At 25.4% G+C, this 24,413-nt stretch overlaps 1 protein-coding gene across 1 annotated transcript; it reads left to right on the top strand.

The window, feature by feature from the left end:
- Positions 1–22,350: 22,350 nt before the first annotated feature.
- On the top strand, positions 22,351–22,677 carry LOC145839239 (AN1-type zinc finger protein 2A-like). Its single transcript, XM_082946840.1, has one exon. The coding sequence runs from the start codon at positions 22,351–22,353 to the stop codon at positions 22,675–22,677; it is 327 nt and encodes a 108-aa protein (XP_082802966.1).
- Positions 22,678–24,413: the final 1,736 nt, after the last annotated feature.

The following is a 24,413-nucleotide window of genomic DNA, read 5'->3' as shown; positions in this document are numbered from 1 at the left end:
CATTATTAAAAAGATGCTGTTAAGCTACGTTGAATGTGTTTTAAATAAAAAATAATAATATGGTAATTTTTCTGTGTCAAACCGAAATTTCATTACTTTCCATATAAAATTTGTTTGAAATTCAATATTTATAAAATTCTCAAATTCAAGCTTTTTCATGATTTTAAAAACATAAAGTGTTATTTTCCAAGCATTACTGTGATTCAAGTTTTTTGCAACAGTGATTGTTCACACCTATATGTATACAACAATAGAAATATTTTTTCAGATTATATCAGCTTCAAGACTTTAAACTTAACATATATTATAATTCAAACTAACACTGTGAATTGAACAAAACATACATCATAAGTCTAATTATCAACTTTTTAAGAAAAACGCCAGCATAAGCGACAAAAAACTAGCCTTATATTTTTGTATTTTAAAGCCAATTAAATACTGAAAAAAGACTGAATTGGTCTGAAATCTGAAGTCTTCGAATGGTAATAGTCTGAGGTTGTGGCAATTGTTAAGTTGTTTTTTGAATAAATTTATACTATTTTGATTAACAATGTACAATCTTAATAAATTTAACAAACCTAAATCTAGTTTGTATTAAGTAGGTAGTTACAAAAAACAGCAATTGTGTATGTTAATATACAATGCATAAAAACTAACTAAATTGTTTGAAAAACAAAAAAGAATACCTAACAAAAATTAATTTAGTTTTTTGTCGTCTATATTGCTTTAAATGTGTCTGTACACACATAAATATTTCATGTAGAAACAATAGTTTTAGAAAATTATGCATAAACTAAACTTAATCTAACTTAAATATTAAATAAAAAGTGGTTTAATACATGCACGTATTTGTTTATTGATGCGCATAATAATTAATTTAAATTGCAGAGAAAACTACTAATAAATCAAAATGTTCCAACAATAAATTCAAATAAACTTTATTTTTATTACTATGTTATACTAAATGCTTTTTAGCACCCTCAAATATAGTATTTAGTGTTAATAAATCAATAAAAGAAACTTAGGTAGTAATAACAATAAAAAAGAAAACAAAATAATTTAAATTCAAATACTTTAAGAATTTGTTTTCATAACACTCTTTCACTCCAAAAAGTAGAACATCAAATAAAACAAAAAGTTATCAAACATTTGTAAGCTATGGATGTTGCTAGGCCAACATCCAGAGTCTCAGTTGGGTCTTGTTGACTGTCTGTGGGTAGATTGTCAACCTGAAAATTTTGCCGATACTTTTCCTGCAGACGGGGTGACCTTCTAGCACGTTTGTGATTAGGACCCTCTGCAGGCGGCTTAGTATTTGTATTACTTAAAGTTGACTTAATCAATATAAAGTTCTTTTATACTAACACATTATAATGTATCAGTAATTTTATCTATTAATACTTAATACTATTATAGACTACTTTATACAAATTAGGCAAATCAGTTTGGGTGATGTATCTTTTATACAAAAAACCAAACAACAATATTACAAAATTTCTTACTCAAAAAATAGAAGCTACTAGGCGAAAGCTTTTTTTTTTGAAATGTTGCATCATTGATTTTAAGCCTTACTTCTCATAACTGCAGCAAGCTCTCAATTATCTCTTAATAATCAGAGTTCAACAATAAATAACGCAAATAGTTTCAGTAGTGCATTACATATTAATTAAGATTTTATTGATAATACCATTTTTTTTAGAACATTGTTTTAAAAAAATACTAAATTGTATGAAGTTATAAAATATATGTCATAATCTAAAACTACCAATTAAAAGAGTGATAAAGTATTAAAAAAAAGTATATAGCTAAAATTATGCAAGCATCTGATTTAATGTTACATATATAAGTCGATTATTTTTCTTTGTATAAATAATGCAGCAGTTCATTACAACGAGCAAACACAAAAAAAACATATGATGAATAAATAAGAGCTGTTACCCAGAAAGATTAAACGCCTTAGGTATATACTTACGTTTATTTAAGAGTCTAAATAATATATCATAGTTTTTTTTTAGTTTACGCAAAACTCTAAATCTAAATAGGTAAGGCTTTTATAATAGTGCAAAACAATTTTTTATCCATTCAAGCGTGTAATCATAAACTATTTTTACATTTCATGAAAATTTTGACAAAAAGCTAAGTAAAATTCAAAAAGTTTAAAGTAGTTTACCGAAATCAAAACCGAATCTTATTTTGAAATTTGTATTCGGCAGAATTCGAATCCGAGTCTTATTTTGAAAATTAGGATTCGGCTGAGTCCGAGGCCGAATCTTGGATTTGGATGATCAATAGTTATAACTTGAATAAAAAGTTTATCTACAGTATTTATAACAAATTTGATAATTTAAATACATTTGATTTTTATAAATTTTTAGAGTGTTACACTTTAAGTTTACAATACAAAAAAAGAAAAGAAAGAAGTTTTTAGCGTCAAGAGTTTTTTTTCCGGCAAATAAACTCCTACATTTTATTTTCAAACATTTAAAGAAAAATCATTAATTAATAATTTTAATTTAATATATAAAAAAAAATCATTTTTTTACATGCCTGTAATACTTAATTAACAAATAAAATTAAAACAGTTTGAAGTCTTTATCACCGTACTAGCCTTGTTAGTAAAAAAATCATTGTCCAACTCAACACAAACAGAATATTTAAATCAAAACTTATTTTTAATGTTAGAAGGACTATAGTAAACTAAGTTAATAGCTTCTTAACTATCAAAAAACCACTTGAGTTATAGCCATTTATAAACATTTGGAAAGTGTTTTTGCGAAGAGAGGTTTAAATTCTTAATTTATAGATAAAAAATATGTTTTTTTTTGATAGGTTGTTTAAAAATTTGTTTATATAAGTTGTTATAGTTTTATGCCTAATGATAAACATAATATTGTAAGAACTTAATTTGTTTTTATGTTTTATTTAATATGTGATCTACCGAATAATTAACTAATATTTTTTTTATCCTGCTTGACCAAATTTGAAACAGTCAACGAAAGTGATTTTTACGATAGTTTAATGATGTTTGTTCTTTAAATATGTAATCTTTAAATATGTAAATATGTTACAAAAGAGCAGAGTTGCTAGATTGACAATTAGTAAATTGCCAAAAATTATTCAAGCATTAAGTTTAAATTCAAAACAAACACTAGTTTTCTTATTGAACTCTCTAAGCCATAAAACATCAAACAGAATTTTTTTCGAAAACTTAATATGATTAGTTTAATAAATTTTATAAATTCTAATTTTTATGTCAATAGATAGCAAAGTTTAATAAAAATTTCTCAAAGCTTTACTTGCTTAGTTTTTAGAAACAGCTTAACTTGATAATTGTTTTGAATAAGTTTAAAATCTCTTTAGTCCATTTTGTCAAGTTCTTTTTATCAATTATTTACTTTTCTATAAGCACAATTAAGTTCATTCCTAACACTTTTTGTCACTATCACAAGTAGATTGCAGAAAATGTTTGGGACATCATTTTTGATTTTTTTTTTCATGCAGTTTGAAAATATTGGTAAAAGTTTAAGAGAGTATAAGCCTAAAAATTATAAAAGTATAATCAGATCACTTTTTATTGCGTTAAGTGTTACAATCTACAATTAGAAATTCAAGAATGTAAAATTTACAAATAACTGTTTAGTATATTAAATGCTAAGTGTTATTTTATAACTAACTCTCATTTTTTTAATTATACCTCTTTATCTTTATGACCACTATAAAAATTCCTTTAAAAATGTTTTCTAAACCATTGTAGTACACATTGCAATTTAATTACCATTTTTAAATATTATATGCAGGTGTATAAAAGCTTATAGGTTACGTAAAGAAATAGTTTATCATGTTAGCAAAATATAACATAAATAAAATTTATGCAGGGTTGACACAAGGTCAGGAAAGTCAGAAAAATCAGGAAAAGTCAGGAAAATCTAAAAAGTAACATAAGTCAAAAAGTTTGACAACATTAAAATATGTCTTTGTTTAAAATTACAAAGTTCCTTATTTTCCAAAGCAATCAAAAGGTAAAAAACTAACTAAAAACCTTTAAATCCTTTAAATAATATTTTATAATTTTTTTATAAAATACTTTACAAAACTGCAAAATTTTTCTTTTATAATATGTAAACAACTGTTGTTTTAAGCTGTATAAAAATAAGTTTTAAAGCTATATATATATTCAAATATTTCATTTTGTAATTTAAAATAAGTTCATTACTAAAGTTTAAGTTAGAAAAGGCAGCAAATTTTTGTAAAAGTCAGGAAAACTCATTAACTTTTTCTAAATTGGTTTATGGCAACCCTATCTATACCTATATCATATGTATATTTTAGATTGTTAACACTTTTTACTGAATTTACCACTTTTGCATTTTGTTTTTGATTTTTTAGTTTCAATTTTTCTAAATTCAAATTTTTCACTTTGTTTTTAAATATACTCCCACACACAGTGTAAAAATATTAAAGCACTATAAAGTAAATAAACTTAATTAATTATAAAATATGTTATATTTACATGAAAAAAACATAAACTTTTTCTACTTTCAACATATTTTTAAGCGTAATTAGTAATCACTGACTACATACGAATAATGCCTTTCTGTGTCTTGATTTCTTACTTTGTGTTTTGTTCCTTAAAATTCAATTATTTGTTTCTTTTCCACATTACTTCTTAAATTTAGCAGACTTGCCAAAAACAGGGTCCACTAAACTTAAAATTGACATTTTAGTCTAAGAAAACTGGAACTTGAGAAAAAAATAAAAAATAGAAGGAATTTAAAAAAATCACTAAAAGACTTGTAAGTTTGTTGAATTTTTATTTTAAAATTAGTAATGTTTTGTTTTGACATAAAACATCTAACACAGATAAAAAAAATTATTAATATTATCAAATATTTTTTATTTAAAAACAAATTTACAGTTAGTTTTACAGTATATTTCAAAAGTTTTTTTACTAAAAGTCTTACTTAAAACTAACAGTAGACCAAAAAAATGTGTACTTTTAAAAACAAAAAAGAAATTTATAAAACCTAGAAATGAATTCTCAAAAAACTGTGATTATCCTAAAAAACTTGGAATTTAAAAACTTTGGCAAAAATAATCTGAGATTTAAACTAAATTCACTGACACAAAAATCTTATCAAAAATGTTTTTTTTTTTTAATTTTTCATAAAAAAATATTAATTTTTTTTTTTTTTTAAGACAACTTTTTACTTTAAGTTCAATTTTACACTAAAAATGACCTAACAAATATTTTTTTAACCTTTAAAAGAAGAATGTTACAAATGACTAATGTCAACCATGCATAATTAGGTATTAAACTAGTCATTTTTGTTTGTCACCATATATAATATTAAAAATACATTATTTACAGGACCAACAAAAATTAATTTTTTTTCAACTTGTTTGATTTTTCTAATGCAAATAGGGTTTATTCAGTATTTTTGCATAATATTTTATTTACATTAACTGGTTAAATATTAATTGATTACTTCAAGAATTTTTTTGTTGACTACCAATTAGTTAGTTTTTTTGTTATTCAAAATACTTTGTAGAATCATTTTTACTACAATTTAAGACATATTCAGGATTTTCACGCAATAAAAATAAAACTAGGTATTTTTTATCTCAGGGACAGCTCAGGATGTTTTGATGTTTTTTGAAACTCAGCCTGACTCAGGTGAAGTTTTATTTTTAAGAAAAACTCAAAACAATTTAAGGTAATTTTGAATTCTCGGGACAAACCTTTTTCAAAGTTTTGAATGTAATTTAATTATATTGTTTTGTTATTTTATAACTTATTTTGTTAAATAACTTGATTTATTAATTTTGAAAAAAATTTAAAATATTATAAAAAAACTCTGTATGCTTTCACTAAGGACAGTTTTTGTACACTAAACACTATTTTTTGACTGAAAGAGTGGAAACCCTGAATATTAACAAAAAAAGTTGCGTTATTTCACATGCTTGAATTTATTTTGAAAATATAAGAGAATCAGTATGTTTTACTTTTAAATAAATTGTTAAATTTAATTATTTTTTAAAGAAGCTTTATGTTTTGTATTAGAGTACTTATCAATATAATTTTTAGAATAAAATTTTAAATATTTTTTAAGCAGCAGTTACATGAGAATTTAAGTTCAGACAAATAAACTTATTTTGATATTTTTAAAGGCCATATGTGTTTAAAATGTTTACTTTGTACTTGAAATAAATGTATAAATAGGCTAGGCATTACAACCAATTTACAATCTCAATTAGGTGCTAAGTTAAACAAAGATTAAGATAATGTCAGTCTTAATTTGGGCAGCCAGTCTAAAGTTGTAAAATTTTGTGTAGAAAATATATGAAAAATGCTTAATAAAAGTTTTTATTTATTTTTTTTTATTAAAGCTGTGTATTTTAACAGTTTATAATACTTTTTAAACTAAGGACATTTGCAATCCAACAGTTGTTGAGATTAAGCTTTAAGTATAAACTTCAAGCCAGTTTTCGTAGATTTTTTTTTTGTAAATTATTGATACACTTTAATTTTGTGAAAAGTTACCAATACAAACATATAGACCACAAGTTTTTTGGTGTTAATTTTCTTGAAAACTTGAAAACATGTTATTTCTTACTTTTAAGCTCAGTACCTCAACCTTTTTATTGTCAAAATATCCTTTTAATGTTGGAATTTTAAATGCTTTAGAACAAGATTTTTAAATGTAAAGATGATGATTAAACGACGTTTTTGAATATAATAAACCAATCCTGCATTGTAAAAAAGTAATACTTATAGAATTATTTATAGTGATAATATAGAGAAGATTGGTTTAAAAATTATGAATAGATAGATTTTCAGTTAACTATTCTTTTTTAGTCCACCATTTTTGATCGCTTATATCTCAAAATGTACTTAAAATTTATTAAACGTTTAAAATGATTAGATGACTAAGATTATCGTCTACACAAAAAGTTGAACATATAAAATTCAAGTAGGATCCCTTGGCACCAGATTAATTAATATGTAAAACTTGTTGTACTGAAAAATTAACTTAGTTTGCGTTACAATTGAAATCCCCTAAAACTAATTATTGCTATGCATACAGACTGTGACAAAAATCTTTAACAATATAATTTTAATAACCTAAAAAAAAAATATCTATTTGAGGCCACAGTTGGCTATATATCAAAGTTTACAAGTTTGACTGGTATTTTGCATTTTAGTTAAGCTAACAATTTTATTTCATAATTAAAAAAAATTTCAAATAGTTTTATTTTTCTATGTTATACTTAGATTAAATAAAATATATAAATATAAATATTTAAAGTGAAAATACAACTTGTTTCCATATCAAAGGTGAAAACAAAAAACGACTAAATAAAACTTAAGTTTTAATTTTATGTATTTAATTTTAAAACATAATCTTTTTTAGATTTTGACTCCTCAAATTAAGTTTGAAAAACAATTTGTAAAAAATGTTTTAAAATTTCAAGTAAAGTATGTTTTATTATAAAAAATGTATTCTAAGTTTCTAAAAATAAATAATTTCTACTAGACAATTTTATTAAAGACTTTTACTCTATAATAGTATATATTTTAAAAATATCTAAGTTTTTTTACACGAACTATGTATTTTTGAATGCATTACATGTTGCTAAAGAGATTTGAAAATTACTTTTTAAAGAGCAGCTACACACACATGTTGGTTATTAATTTTGAAAACTTATTCTAGTTAAAAATATTTTGAGGTGACTAAAAAGTTGCTTGTTTAATATTGCAAAACTTAGAAATTAATTTTCCTACATTTCATACTTTGATTATATTTTTAATCTAATTGTTATGTTTTTCTCTCGATTATTTAGTATTTTTCTTGTTATTTTGATTTGTTTTAATATTGAATTTTATGACTATTTTTTTGCTAATACAGAATTCGTCAGGATAAGTCAGCCTAGTTTAAAAGAATGTGAATTCAATGCCAACTCAATATTGTTTGATTTTGTTTCCAATTTAGGGCTATTTTAAATATAAATAGCTGAAAAAATATAGACAGGTTTTTAGTAACATTTATTTCTAAAGAATTTTATAATTAACTTGTTAAATAATACTATTAATGTTAAAATCTTTTTAAAAACCTATTGTCTTATTTCTTAAACCAAACATTTAAAAATAGACATATCAATAATTAGGAAATTTTCAGTTCTTTAAATTAATTTTAAAGTATGAAATAATTTATAATAAGTTTTTACTATATTGATATTTTAAGTTGTCTGAGCTCCATTAATTATCAATTTTTATTCAGTTTTGGCATGGGTTAAAAGTGTTCTCATAAACTAAGCTGTTTCTTGTTACTCGGACTTGCAATCCTTCTTCTTATAGTTTCTTACAATTTTATTACAAACTGAAGCTAAATTAATATAAATCAAGTTAAGTATATGGTCACTCGTACTGTTTTTTTTTGTCACATAAAGTGGCAATATCATTGGTAGATTTTTTGTGAAGTTATTAGTTTCAAAAATATTTGATAACAAACTAAGTTGTTTTTCAAATATTTTTCAAATAAGTTATTACAAAGTAAAACTTATCTAAACACTTATTTTAATTTTAATAAACTTTAAAAGTAACTATCAGCTCCAACTGAAAGCAATTAAATAATTAACAATAAATTTCTTATCTGTTAATAACTGCACAAGGGGTTTACTAAAAATTTTATATTCTAAACAAAGTAATTTTATAAAATCTGACATTCATTGATATAAAAAGGGTTACCAGAAAACATAAAATCCTGGAAAAACCTAAATTTATCAATCTAGGCAAAAAAAAACATGGAATTTGAGAAGTTTAAATTAAAAACTAAAGACATAGAATTTTAAACAATTTTTTTTGTAAAGTAATAAAATTTTACATAGCACATCTATCCTATAAATAAAAAAAAATTGTCGTCATTAGCTTATTTAAAATTATTTAAAGTAGATTCACACTATATTTTTTAAATGTTATACTACTTAGTAGTTTTATTGTCTTTAACTTAGTTTTAAACCAAAATTAGACCCAAAATCGTCTACATTTTAAAACTTACAAAGTATTTCTCAAAAAATTTTTTCAACCTGTATATAATAAAAAATTGTTCTGAAATTGTATGTTTGTAGAACCTCAGTCTAATCAATTTATTTCTATTATGATTTGCAAATGCTGCGGTTATATTTAAAAGCTTAAAGGAGTAAAGTCTTCTTTTTTTTATTGAAACTGGCTCAAATTGATATATAAAATAAAATACTTGTTATACAATTTAAAAACAGAGAACAAAAATCGACCAATTTTTAAGATATAAAATACTTCAATAAAGTCGGGTACATACACGTATATTCAGAACATTTTAAAGCAAGTTTTCTCTAAATTAAGAAAAAATCAAAGTATGTTTATCAAGCTTTATTTCAAAAGTAATTTTTTCAAATCTTATAAAATGTTCTTTAAAAAATAAATGGTTGTAAGTAGGTTTCTTGAGAGTTGCCACACCCTCAGGGTATTTAGTGAAATCTCTATAAGTATGTATGTATTAAAGTTCTTGAAAATATCACGATAATTTGACTAAAATTTTAACTGAGAATGACTTAATGCAGTTTTAAATTTTTATTAAAATCTCAGGATTGATTTTTTTTATCTAAGTCTAGAATGTGTTTGTTGATTCAGTTCAAATACTTTGTTATTATATATTCTTAATGTTGTTAAGGAACGTTATTTTCATTTAATTTGAAACAATTAATTATTTTAATAGGCTTGCAGTTAGTAGCTCTTCAATGCTTTTAGAAATTTCTTTTCAGTTTTTATTTTAAATCTAAAACTTATATTTATCATGGTTTAAGTTTAAATTAAACAGATACACTTTGAATAAAATATGAGTTTAACTATGCCTTAAAAACTTGTAAATTACTTGATAATTTTGGTTAATTTTATAGTTTGGTGAAAAGGTATTGTTTTAGAAATAATTTTTCGATATATAAGTTTAATGCATAACTTATAAATAAAGTCAGCTAAAAAGTAAACAATCGGTGTAGATTAGTGCTGTCTAGTTTTCGAAAACAAAATATTATTATTATTTTATTATTTCACATATAATGCAGAATATTACACACACAACCTTGCTTTTAATTATTAGGACTCCTATCTATACATCTATCAAGATGACTTCGGGCAGTTAAAGGTAACTCAGGACATTTTTTTGACTTTAAGAGCTGCAGCCCTGTGTATGTAAAACATTAGACCAAAACTTAAAAAGTCTGATGCTTACTAGTTTTTGAAAATTTGTCAAAAATTGCTTTCAGAAAATTTTAAAACAACAACTGGTGGAAGAGATAGCTTATTATTAAATAGGTCAATTTTGCTTTTTAGTTAGTGCCTCTTATTGAGAACTTTGGAGCTTTTTAAATTAGATCGCTTATAACTCAAAAGTTACTTCAAATTTTAACAAGCAGTAAAAAGTAATTGGCAACTGAACTAATTATACATTAAACTGTTTGTTGCAGAAAAAAAAACTAATAGTTGAAGATCTTAAATTGTTTTTTGCAGATCTAAAACTGTTTATTGTAGACTCTTAACTGTTTGTTGCAGATCTTAACTTGTTTTTTGCAGATGTTAAACTGCCTGTTGTAGATTTTAAACTGTATTTTGAAGATCCTAAACATAAACATTCTAGAGTGTCTGCCCGTCTCAATATAAAAATAGTTGAAAAAATATCTGCTAGGAAATCTGGTATCAGGTAGTCAGCCAGTCCAAACCATTTATGACGGTCGTTGGGCTTAGAACAACTATTTGCATAAAAAGTAATTATTTATCAGTTGTAAGTTTTTATGTTTGGCAAATAAAAAGCTTTTTTTTTTAATTTACATAAGTTATTTTTCAGTATCTTTAATAAATAAAATAAAATAAGCAATGGAATCCATCAAAAACAAGGTAGAAGAGTTTACAAAAAGTCATCCTGACTGTAGAAATCTTCTACATGATGTCATTAGAAAGGCGGAAGAAGAAATAAATAAAGAAAAAAATGATTACGAAAATAAGAAGGTGTATGAAAAAGCTAAAGAGTTGTTCGAATATGACGTTGCAAATTTCAAAAAATCAGTTCTTCCTGGTTTTAAATACAAACTTGAGCTGTTGAAAACCAATGATCCAGACTACGAAATTCTTGTAAACTCTATAAAAATTAACGAGAGCTCTATAAATTATTACACTAGTAATCAACTAACCATAAAAAAAAAGACTAAATCTTTGAAAATATACAGAGTAGTATGTAATAAAAATATTTCAACAAAGTCAAGCACTTCAAATCAGATACTTTTGCTTCATGGAACAAAAGCACCAAACGTAGAAGGAATCTTAAAGACAGGATTTAATCCGTCTAAAAAAGGAACTTTTGGACCTGGAGTGTATCTTACTAATAGTTTTAGTTGTGCTTATAGTTACGGTAACTACTTTGCAACAGAAGATAATATTTTAAAACATCTTAGGTACTATTTTGTGAACAGTGTACCGAATCCTGAATTACATTCACATGGTATTCACAAAATTAAAACAACAAGATCTTTTGAAGATTACCCTAGTAAAGAGCAATCAGTTAAAATTTATAAGTATGGTACAAAACAACCAATCCAAGTTAAAGACTCTACATTAGACTTGTTTGATACTCATAATAGAAAAATTCTAAAAGGTTCATTTCAAAACGTTGATGAAAAAAATATAGCTTTAGCTCACCATAGTTTAGTACTGCCTGCTTATTTAATTGAAATTGAAGAAAATACTAATGTAGACGATGTAGTTTATGAAATACTTTATAGCTGTTTAAATATAGCAAGATATGGAAGTAATGTTCATAATTCTGATATAATTCGGAAAACTAACAGAGAAAATAAAAATTTAAATGAAGTTTCCGAATTTTCTTTCTCAATGATAGCAAACGAGCTAAAAAAGGTAATTGAGAGAAATTATCATGCAAATATCAATTGTATCACTTCAGCGTTAGAAAATGAAATTAATTTAATTATGAAGGAACTTTCTTTTCAATTAAGCAGTATTTATGAGGTAAAAGATAACGAAAAAAGAAAATTTATTGCAGAACTTCTAGAAAAAGATAATGATGATTACAAGTTTATTTTGCGCTCAATTGGTAAAAGAAATTCTGAAAATTTGCCAAAAATTAGACAACTGTTCAGATTAAACCCTACTGACAAAAATGAGGTTCTCAACTTCAAACAAAAGTTCCTTTATTTAAACGGAGTTACAGCGGACAAAGTAAAACATGTTCTGACAAATGGTTATTCTAATGATCAAAATAGCCTAGAAGAATTTGATGTAGAACTATATCGAACTGCAACAAGCTTGGAATTCGCAGCAAATGTTTGTACTAATTATTGTTTCGTTGATAACACAGTAAAAGATTTGTCATTTGTTTTTGTTGTCGGCTCAGAAAAAAACTATAAAGATCACAGAGATGAGAAAATTATTGAGGATAGCAGAAACAGTGTAACAAGAGAAGGACTATTTGGTAATTTGGAATTAGGAACAGTAAAAATTCTTTTAGATTTAGTTCCAGCCTACCTTATTATATTTGAGTTAGATAAATAGTTGAGTAAAACTGTATTTAAAAATTGTTATATTTATTTAAAATGATAACTGAATATATTTTTGAATATTATTTCTAAAAGAATTTCCTTTAAAAAAATGTTTTCAAATTTATATAACTTATTCTAACTTTAAAGTAAATTGTTCCTAAATTTAAGAAATAAAAATATTAAGATGTTTTATTTCTATTTTATATTAGATGCCAATGTTTACTTTTCTACTCTTTACATTTTCTTTCGAAAGTATAATAAAGAAAAAAATTTCTATAGTAAAATAATTTAAAAGTTTTTAAAAATAAAAATATTAAGATGTTTTATTTCTATTTTATATTAGATGCCAATGTTTACTTTTCTACTCTTTACATTTTCTTTCGAAAGTATAATAAAGAAAAAAATTTCTATAGTAAAATAATTTAAAAGTTTTTAAAAATAAAGCCTAAATATTTTTTGCTTCATATATCATAGTTGTATGATACCTTATGAATTTTATAATTGCAGGTTACTTTATATATTTAAATAAAATGAGCAAATGAAATAATTACCATTGTCTTTTAATTATGTATAAACAATTTTTTAACCATCTATAGAAGTTGAATGTAATATATTAATTTCCATAAAATGGTTATTATATTATTTTAAAACACGATGATAGAAAATCATTTATTAAAAAACAATTTTTTATTTGATGAGTATGTAAATGTACGTTCCTGTTTGAACTAGATACAAATCTTTTTAGACAAATGTCCAGGGGCGTTTCTAGTCATTTTTCGAAGGGGGTTGACTTTTTTTTGTTCTTAATTTGCCGCTAAAGTACGCATTTCTTAGGTATGCACCGCAAGCTAAGTACGCAATATATAGCAAAAAAAACTCTTTGTTTTTAATTTTTGTTATGTTAATATTGTTCTTATTTTAATATTTTTCTTTTATTTTGAACTATAAATTAGAGTTGTCGAAAATTGAGCATATTTAATTTTTTAATATTACTAACTGATAATTTACTATTCTTATAACAAAAAATGATAATAAGAAATTATTTAACTAAAAAATAAGTTTTTGCAGTTATTCATTTGAGAATTTTACAACATAGGTAAAGAGTTGCATTTCTGAAATTTTTGTCTCATAGTTTAAATATAAACAAATGTAAATTAGTAATGTGTACAAAATAAGCCAATTGCGGTAGGTGTTTAATTTTTGAATATTTTCCGACGAATATGACTTTTTAATTTGCAGAGGGTTTGTTTTCGAAAAAATACTTTTCTGTATGCTCTTTTTTAATAACTCGAATCGAATTACGAATCTTCCGGATCTCTGTTAGGATCCGGCTGGACCCGGATCCGAATTTTTTTCAAATTAAAATTCGGCCGGAACCGAATCCGGATTTTTTTTTGACATTAAGATCCGGCCGGATCCGGATATCAGACAAAAATGGCAATATCCGGCCGGATCCGGACCCGGATAGTGAGTCCGGTACATCACTACTCAAAACTAACTTTATGTAATATATATGATAAGAAATGAGGTGATGTTATCACTGCTGTATTGTATTTTAAAAGTGATTAATATTTTTTCGTTAATAAAACGTATATTTTCGTTTTAATGATTTGTTTTGTTTTTGTAGATGTAAAAATTACTGTATAAAGTAAAAACCTTTTTTTATTTTGTAAGTTTTTATTTCTGCAATTACAAATAATTAAAATAAATGTTTTTATTTTTAGTGGTTTACTTTTAAAGCATATAAGTATTTTTTAAAACAGTAACTTTAAATTTACTTTCTTTAAGAAAGCTATTTCAATTACATTACTTAAAAAGATCATTTTATAGCTAATAAAAAAGTGACAAGTTTAGCAACTTAAAAAAAAAATAATTTGCACTTCCTCTGACCAAAGTATACATTTATAAATCTATACCTGTTTATATACTTCTACCTATACTAAAGTACACCACTACTTGATAGCTAACTTATACTTGGTAGCTAACTCCTACTTGGTAACTAACTCGAATTTGGTAGTTTACTCCTTCGTAGCTAAATCTTACTTTGTAGCTAACTCCTTCTTGGAAGCTAACTTATTCTGGGTGACTAAGTCCTACTTGGTAGCTAAAACTTGACAATATTTGAAAATATGCAAAGTTCAATAAAAGGTCAACTATTCTGCATAGAACATGGCCTGTTTCTTTGAGTAGTACTAGGCTTACAATTGTTGGCTTAACATTAACGTAACCAATACAAGTTAACAAGGAGTACAAACAAAACAAGTATAAAAAATGAGAAGTTAGCTGAATAAAAAATCTTTATAAAATTAAAGGTATGAAAATAACAGAAATGTTATTTATTTATTATCATTTTATTAGTAGTCAACAATCTATTCTTAAAATTTTATATCTTACAATGTACATATCATTGATAAGTTATATTCTAAATTATAAATTTCAGCATCAATACAACTATCACATCACAGTAACTTGCAACAGTACAACTATCACATCACAGAAGATCCCAACAATAAAACTATCACATCATAGTATATCAAAACAATACAAGTCTCACATCACAGTAGATTGGAACGATAAAACTATTACAACACAGTTATTCACAATCATACTTTATTTTTTTAGAGTTGAATTATAGCTTATGGTGTAAAATGTTATACCTAATTAAATGAAAACATATAATTCTACTGTTTTATTGAATGTTTTAACGTTATTCCAAGTAAGTAGAACTTTTAGTTAGTGACAGAAGTCTGAATTAGTCCCGTTTTTGTAAAAGAACTTTTGCGTTACCGTTGGTAACTAGGCCTATAAGAAATACATTTTTGTAAACCTATTACAAATTTAAAAAACACAAGTATTTTAAAGAATTGTGTAATTATTTGATAGCTAAGTGCTACTTGGTAGGTAACTACTATTATATAGCTAACTTTTTTTTTATAGCTAACACCTATTTGGTAACTAACTTCGACTTGGTAGTTTACTCCTACTTTGTAGTTTACTCACACGTGATAGCTAACTACTAGTTGTAGTTCACCCATACTTGGTGATTACATTCTTATTCGTTCACGCAATTTTTGAACGTGTCTATAAGGGTTCATTGATCAATTGCAAGTAAATTCGGCCGCTGAGAACAGTATTAGCTCTTCATCTCTAGCCTCTGTACCGGAAAGTGACCTGATAAAAATATTAAAATTATCATTTTAAGCATGAAAACGGCATATTGAGAAGTTTAGTTTAAATCATGCAATTACAAACATAACTGAAGTTAGGTTAATTTAAGCCGTTTAACTTTCAAAAAGCTTTAACTCGCAGCAACACTTTTCAAACTTATCATTGTCGTTAAATAAGAAATAAACAATAATATGATTGCTATTTTTTTTTTTATTACACTACTAAGTTTTGTTACTTCACGATTTCATGAATTATACATAAAATCAGCAGTAATTTAGTTTAATTCATGATATGGGATGTATAATGATTGCTCACTAAATTATGTTTTTCAACTTGGTAACTTACTCATACCTAATAGCTAACTCAAAACGATGGTACTTTCAAAACGGCTTGAATTGATCTTTTCTAAGATACATATAAAATGTTATAAATTTAACTAAAATGTGCTGCAGCTTAAGAGTACTAAGTCACAAAGTTATGCATTATAAAAATTTGCGTGTTGGTCGCGACAAGGCATATTATACTGCTGAAAAGTCTGGTTACTACCATAATCAATTTAAAACTTATTTTGGTTCTCATGCCAGCCTGCGTTATTGCGTCTCCTTGTTCTATTTGTTCTAAAACGTGGCTCGCAAACCCCATAGTCTATGTTTTGTGTGTTATGTAAGTGCCGCTCTTCATGACCTACAAAAGTTGCTGCCATCCTAAGGTGAAATTCTTCAATATTATGTCCAAAGTTCGCCCGGCCCTCACTTTTAAGATTATCTGGCACCATGTAACAAGTAAAAAACTTGACTCTATCTTCTAAAGTTGCTTTTGCCAACTTTGTTGCTTCTATACGCAAATCTTGGTAGTTTAGTGGTGCATTAGACGCTGTTCTGGACCTCATAATTTTTGGTAAAATGCAACATTTGTCTTACAGAAAGCGGTATAAATTATTGTAGTTTCTTTCATGCTTCGAAGTTGACTCCCAGAAGTTTTTAAGATCCTTTAGAGGCCTTTTTTGTTATAGAATTTATACTTTTTCTGTTCGTTGCTAATCTCGTACATCTCGTATTGGTGTCGAGTCGCTTTTCTTCTATGTGGCTTAATATAAGTGTGATTTTACTATTGGGATTTTACATAATTATTACTTTACCCTAGACTTAGTATTACTAAATATCAATACTACTGTAAATAACCGGGCACAACATTTGAGTGGGTTTCTCTATTAAACGAACTTCAATGAATACAAAATCAATTATTAAAATTACAAGAACTATTAAATATGTAATTTTAGTACTAAAATGCTGTATAATAACCACTTTTAAAAATCTCAATTATATTTTTCGAAATACTTAAAATTAAATGCAAAACCAAGTGTTAAAAACTTCAAGAACTATAAAAGTGTGTTACTTATGTGAAAAATGCTTTATATTATAATCTGTAAAAAAAAGCTTTAGGTAAATCACTAGTTGAAAATCAAAGAGGCTATAAAATGTACAGAAAAAGAGTTGAAAATCTTTCTATAAATAACAATCTTTAAATCAAACTAATACAATTATGAATATTTATGCTAAACTTTATAAAACAACTAAATAACAATATTCAAGTGTCTTTCTTGTAAACAGTCTCTGCAGCTCCTGGTGGTTCTGACAACACACCACTCAGTCTGGACTATTAGTTTGTGACTCAAAACTTTAAATGATTCGTTGCATCATGCAGTTTTATAAAAGTGAAATGCGCTATCATTCTCTTTATTCTCTTTCTCACTTTTTGTTACATCAGACTTTGCCCGGGCAAAAATTGCAAGTGCTCTTAATAACTCTTAGTTTTCTCTTAAAAACAAAACGTTTTTCAAGTGGAGCTTGGAATATCGTTACAATTCAAAACATTTTCCTCTAGCTTTACAAACAATTATACAACATATAAAAGTTTATTTTCGCAATACTATAGTTATTTTTGTAAACGATTTCCTAAAATATATAAGTGCAGCATTTTTTTTTTTAACAATGTTGCTTATATTTCAGATGTTAGGTCGATTTTGAATGTTTTAAGCCGTTAATTAATTTGTTTTCGTGATTTTATAACTTATCAAACATTTTTGAGCCTAGTAGTACTCTAAGTATTAGGCAATGTACTAGGCAAAATAGTTAGCCTTTTATTAGACTTTGCATAGTTTTTAAACTCGTCAAGTTTTTTACCAAGTAGGATTTAGCTACAAAGTAGAAGTCAGCTACCAAGTAGGAGTTAGCTACCAAGTTAGAGAGTTAGTTTTTAAGTATGAGTCAAAAAACAATTAGGAGTTAGCTTTCAAGTATGAGTTAACTAGCAAATAGGAGTTAACTACCTAGTATGAATAGCTAACGAGTAGAACTTGATTAAAATAGTATTAGTGTACAACAAAGCAGTTTTTAGCTGACAAGTAGGAGTGAGTTAGCAAGTAGGAGTTAGCTATTAAGTATGATTTAGCTACTAATAATAAGTTAGCTACGAAGTTTGAGTTAGCTACTATGTAGGAGTTAGCTAGTAAGTAGGAGTTAGCTACAAAGTAGAATATAGCTATCAAGTAAGATTGTTAAAAAGTTTGAGTTAATAAACAATTAGGAATTAGCTTCTAAATATGAATTAGCTACTAATTATTTTTAAAAATATTCCATTTTCTAAAACTGAATTCGGACATACGTAATTTAAGTTTTTCTTAAATATTTACGGTAAAGAGCATCAAAAACGAAACATTTCGTTTAAAATCAATAGAGTACAGAAAATTAGTGTTAGTGTGTATTAATAAAAGCAAAGCAAATAAGATGATTTAGCTAAACAACTCGCTTTTATTTGTTCTTTAAGAATAATACTTCTTACAAAAGTAAAGGTAAACTAAAAGTATATTTAAAGTCTTTCTAATTTCTATAGTAAAGAGAATGTCAAGTCTTTTTAATTTTTAGTAACATTGAAAGACATAAATATATATATGTTGTAAATAATTAAATAGTATTATTGACAGTTAAATTATTGGGGAAAAGAATATTTGAATTCAGACTACACATAAGACGTCATATTCAAAATTCAATTATTTTTTTAAAGTTTAAAATAAAGATTTAGCTTTGTTCATTTTCTACAAACGATTTTGTTCTTTTTTTTTAATTATAATGGTTTTTGCAAAAGGCGGAAATAAGTTTTATAAAATACTAGTTTTAAAATTATTTTTTGATAAATTTTATGATTTTTTAAAAGTATTTTAAACAATCATAATCTCTGTCAATATATGTACAAACTTTTGTTTTTAATTAATATTGTTTTTGATCTATGTCCTCTTAACATTTTTTGAAGAATTTAAATCGTCAGAATTCTAATAGCCGTGTAACATATAAAGGATACAAAAAACATAAACTACTTTGAATTTATTGTTACTTATTTTTGAAGTGACTGTGTTTAACTTCTAATCAAGCAACAATAATAAGAAACATATTTAAGCAAATAGGGCGATAGTTATACTAATACTTTCTTTTTGTTAACCTTCTCTTATTGTACAGTTATTGAAGAATTTACAGTTAAATAAATATTTTTTGTACTTAACTCTAGGTTATGTGGTATTTTGCTTCTGGTTTTCAAAGCTGAAGTTTACTATAAAACAAGTAAGTATTTATTTGTAAATATTTATTATAATTTGATTCGTTTTGCTGATGCGTAATAGTTTTTAACTGAAATAGTTAAAAAGCTCGTCGTTGACATCTTTTTTATAAAGCGAAACATATTTGAACCGTAACACGCTAATAGCTGACTGCTGGAATTGTAGTAAAACTTTTGTTTTATTGCTTATCCGTTAAGTCTTTTTTATAAACTATAGAGACTTAAAGTTAACATTTAGTAAATTTACTTTGTAATATCTCTTAAGACAATAAGAATATATTAGGCTTAAATAAGTATTTCAAACTAATCAGTTAAACCTATAATTGTATTTACGTTTAACAATTATTTACACCCTATGGTTAAGATTCGATAACATAGTGTACTAGTATAAATGTTTCTTTGAAACAAGCTTTAACTGAGTTAAATCTAAACAATTCAGTAAAAAAAATATAAAAATTTTAACGAAGAGTATATAAGTTTTTTCTAAAGCATTTGGGTAAAAAAAAATTTATCATTATTCATCAAATGCCACGCAACTATCATATATTTTTGAACAACTAGTAAACAACCTTTTATGTTCTAATAACTTAAATTTAGATCAGGGTTTCCCAAAGTGGCGAAAAAAGGGGGCGATTTTAAAATTTCGGCTGTCAAAACTTTTTTAACTTTTTGTCTTGCTATTTTACTAATTTTAGCTTGCTATCAAATATTTGACCCTGAGGTAAAAATTAAACAAAAAGATTATTTTGTTTATGTAAAATATTAAAAAAAAACCAATTGTTTGTGACTCCTACTTTCAAGTAAATTACATATTTTCATTCATGTATTTTATTATTTAAAAATTACATAGATCATAGATGATCGGAATCCCTCTCGACATTTTATTTGTGATCATAAATGGTTTGTAAAAATCTATTTTGTCTATTATTAAGTATCAACTGATGATATTTCCTATTGTTTTTCAAAAATTTACTAAGTTATACTAAGAAATAAAACTATACACGGATGCCAATTTACATAGAAACCTGGAGTTTGACAATTTAGGCAAAAAAAAAAACTGGAAAATCTGGAATTTTTAACAATTTTGACATATTAAGTAATAAAATTTCGATTTGACACAAAAAAGCTATCATATAGATAAAAATATTAATCTCTTCGAGGCAGATATTTTTGTAGTAAACGACTTACAGGAAACCTTCTTAGACTTACAAACTGACCTTGAACTTAAGTAAATTTTTCCAAAGAACGATCTAAAAGCTTTCAGACTCAACAAAAACATAGACAAAAGTATCCAATCCTTTAAGAGAAATTTAGTTCTATATAGCTTTTCCTTCTAGCAAATTTATTAAGAAAGCTGTCAGTTCAGTTATCAACATTTTGGGCAAAATATCTAATCTCGATATTTGTAAAGGAGGTAACTTGAGGCTTTATTTTAATGATTGTGAATCAGATATAAAAAATTTGTAAGCATTCATGAACCTCATCCATTACATTATATCAGACTTCAGTAGCAGACATTATTTTATGTAAGTTTTTTTTTTAATTTAATTTTTTTTTAATGTTTCTTATTTACCCTGGTTTTTATTGTATTTAAGTAGTTTTTTTATAATTATAACTTTATTAAGTTATTTATTCTACAACAGGTTTGCATAATGTCTAATGAATATTACTTACGGTAGACTTTCTCTTGAGTTCGCACTTTTTACCTAAAAAAAGTGCAAATTTATATTCTCTTAAATTTAACATAAAAAAATCCTATTACTAACTAAGCTTCAATAAAACAAAAAAATTATAATACTTTTTAGCTTATATAGATCTATTTTTTTAATGAATGTTTGTTTTATATTTTAATGGATTTCATGTTTATTCATAACATTATTGCATATAACATATTGAAATTTGTCATTTTGTAAAAATAAATGCTAACGCATTTTTGAGTTCTCACTTTTTTGATTTTATTCAAATTGCGAACTGAAGCGGGAGTCTACTGAAACTATTAGATGGTTTATGTTTTAAATTTGTTAATAGTTTTTTTTTTGACCTGGTTAATTTTGTAGTTTATATTTGTCGTTTTACATTACACTAAAGATTTTTAAAGCATAGTGATAAAAATATTCGTTTGAAAAGTATTTATTTAATCTTGTTTAACTGTATAAATAAAAAAATATTAATAAACATTGAAGTTTTTACTTCAAAAAAGATTTTTTTGGTTATAAAAAAGTATAGATTTAAGGTCTTTATTTGAGATGACTTAAAATTTTTTATTAAACAGATTCTTAAACTCATTTTTATTTTCTATTTTGATTTATTATTGTTAAAAAATCTATATATTAAGAAATTTTAAATTTTTAATACAACTGTTTTTTTTTTATGTTAATTCAAAATATCTTAGCAATTAGAATTTGTTGTTTATTTAATATTTCTACACTAGCTTTTAGTTTTTCACTATTTTTCTCTGTTAAATTATTATAGGCTAATAGCTAGAAAAAAAATTAAAAACAATTGAATAAGCCATCAAAAAGACTGCTACAGTTACAAAACAAAATTTTAAACTAGTAAAAAGTTTTTTTTTTAATTGATTACTTTCTGTTCACAGAATTAACTGATAGTTACTTCGTAGTACTCTAAGTTAAGATTTTTTTAGCAAGGCATGTCTAAACATTTTAAAATCAGTTAGCAAAGTTTTTTCTGTTTAATATAAGAGTATTTTACTTGCTATATCAACTTTGTTTAAAAACATTTAGAGATGAATTAATTAGCTTCTACACTATACAGTGTTCAAATTTAGTATTTAGCTTAGTAGAGTTTCCATTTAAATTTTAGACGTTTTTGCTGAACATTATTATAAAATTGAATAGCTGACTAAAGTTAAAATAGTCATACGTTAAATAAATAATAACAATGTATACTTTAAAAAATAATTAATTCATTCAAAGTTTTATTGGATTTAGATCATTTATAAATTATAACTTATATACATATAAACACAACATGGAATTACCACAGATTGGGAAACATTGCGCTGTTTACAACATCAACGATTACTTGCCAACTACATGTAATGCGTGCAATAAAGTGTTCTGTAAAGACCACTTTGAACAAACAAAACACAATTGTGCAAAATTAAAAGACAAAAGAGTGCCTGTCTGCCCTCTTTGCAACAAACCGGTTCCAATTCTTCCGACCCAGACGCCGGATGAGGTTGTAAACAAGCATATTTCGCGTGGTTGCAAAGATGAACCTGCAAGTAGCGCCTACAAGTGTTCACATGCGAACTGTAAGAAAAAGGATTCGATCAAGGTAGGTAGCGATAAGTAGAATACTTTACATTATGAAAAATTTGTTTTACGTTAACTGTCAATTTTTATCCATTTAAATAACTTCATGATAAAAAACATTCCATTCAACTAAATATCACTACTAATAATGATGTCTTTTGTTTTTTTTTAAGATTATAGTTTTTCCAGTTTATGTTAGTCAAAACAACAAGTGTAGGTTGAGTGCGAAAAGTGCAGGATGAACTTCTGTTTGCGACACAGACATCCCCAGGATCACAACTGTTGCGGGCAGAAGATGAGTACTTCATATCACGATCAGAATTGAGACAAAGGTGGGGAAAGTTTTAAGCTTCAAAACTTTTTAAAATAGTGATTTAGTTTACAGGTACAGTCACGTACTGTTGCTTTTTTTAGCTGTTGTGTTTTTTTATTACAAAACTTTAAAGTAGTTTTTGACAACCATGCTTATTGCAGTAATAATGTTGCAGTTAAGGAATATACCTCTTTACGATATAAAATGATTTTGTGTTTACTAACACATGATGACTTTATCCTTCCTTTTTCAAATTTAGTATCTTTTTGATAGTTGAATAAACTTTTTTTTTGACATACGTTTGTGATTTTATAGGTTTATAACAGTATTATAATAAATATTGTGAAATTTCCTTTTTGTAAAAGTTTGCACTGAAAAGCATAAACGCTTTTTAAACGATATTTTTTTATCTTTTAAACGGAAAAACTGATTCGATATGAATGTTTAATAAACATAAAAGTTTAAGCTCAATAAACTAAAAGTTCTAAACATATCATGAAATAAAGAACTTAAAACTTCAATATTTTGTAAAGTAAAATGATTAAGTTTATTTATATATAGAAAAACACAATTATTTTTATTTATTTCAAATTGAATAGATATTATGTTTACTGCTAAAAAACAGAGCAAAAATTCTTAACAAGGGATACCCAATCTTTATTTAATTACTTAACTCTAAATAATAAAACTTAACAATAAATTTTTTTAAAATCTACTAGGCACAATACGCACTCTTGATCGATAAACCTAGTATACGGCTGGAACCGAGTATTTGAATAAAAAACTCCAGTATTATCAGGTGTAAGTCAAATCTACACTTGAACATACCAATGGTCTTGTTTTTAATTAATTATTATCAAGTCAAGAGTTTCTAGTTAAAGTTTTAAGTTATAACCTCTTTACTATTCAGGGTTGCCCTTTAGGCACTTTGCAGCTTATAGATACACTTTGAGAAACCCTATTTCTAAACTTAAGCCTCATCTTTTCGAAAAAATTATCAAACCATATAAATATTATTATTTTGATGGATATGATATTGAATTTATTGAAAAAGTTTTAAAAATATTGCAGTTGTAAACAGCAACGCTATGAACGCTTTAAAACTGTTTAAATTAAAAAATTGTCAATGAAGAACAATCTATAAACATAGAATCATATTTTTGCAATATTAAGATACACAAAACTTAAATGACAAACATATTTCACTCTTAACTCTTCAGATGTTTAATAAGAAATAAAACAATGTTTCAAATCCAGCTTATATAGTCAAAAGTTAATTTAGTTCAGATTTGATCAGCTGGAAATTGTACACGGGTTGGAACTAAGCGGATCCCTTGCAATCTACTGTAAAGTGATAGTTGTCGTGTTGCAATCTACTGTGATGTGCTAGTTGAAGTTTTGCATTCTACTGTGAAGTGATAGTTGTAGTGCTGCGTTGTACTGTGATTTGATAGTTGTAGTGT

The sequence above is a fragment of the Thalia democratica genome, chromosome 6 (assembly GCF_965202585.1).
Source record: "Thalia democratica chromosome 6, ktThaDemo2.hap1.1, whole genome shotgun sequence".
In the NCBI taxonomy this organism is placed as follows: Eukaryota; Metazoa; Chordata; class Thaliacea; order Salpida; family Salpidae; genus Thalia; species Thalia democratica.
Note: the sequence above shows the minus strand (reverse complement) of the source record. Positions and strands in the feature narration are given on the sequence as shown.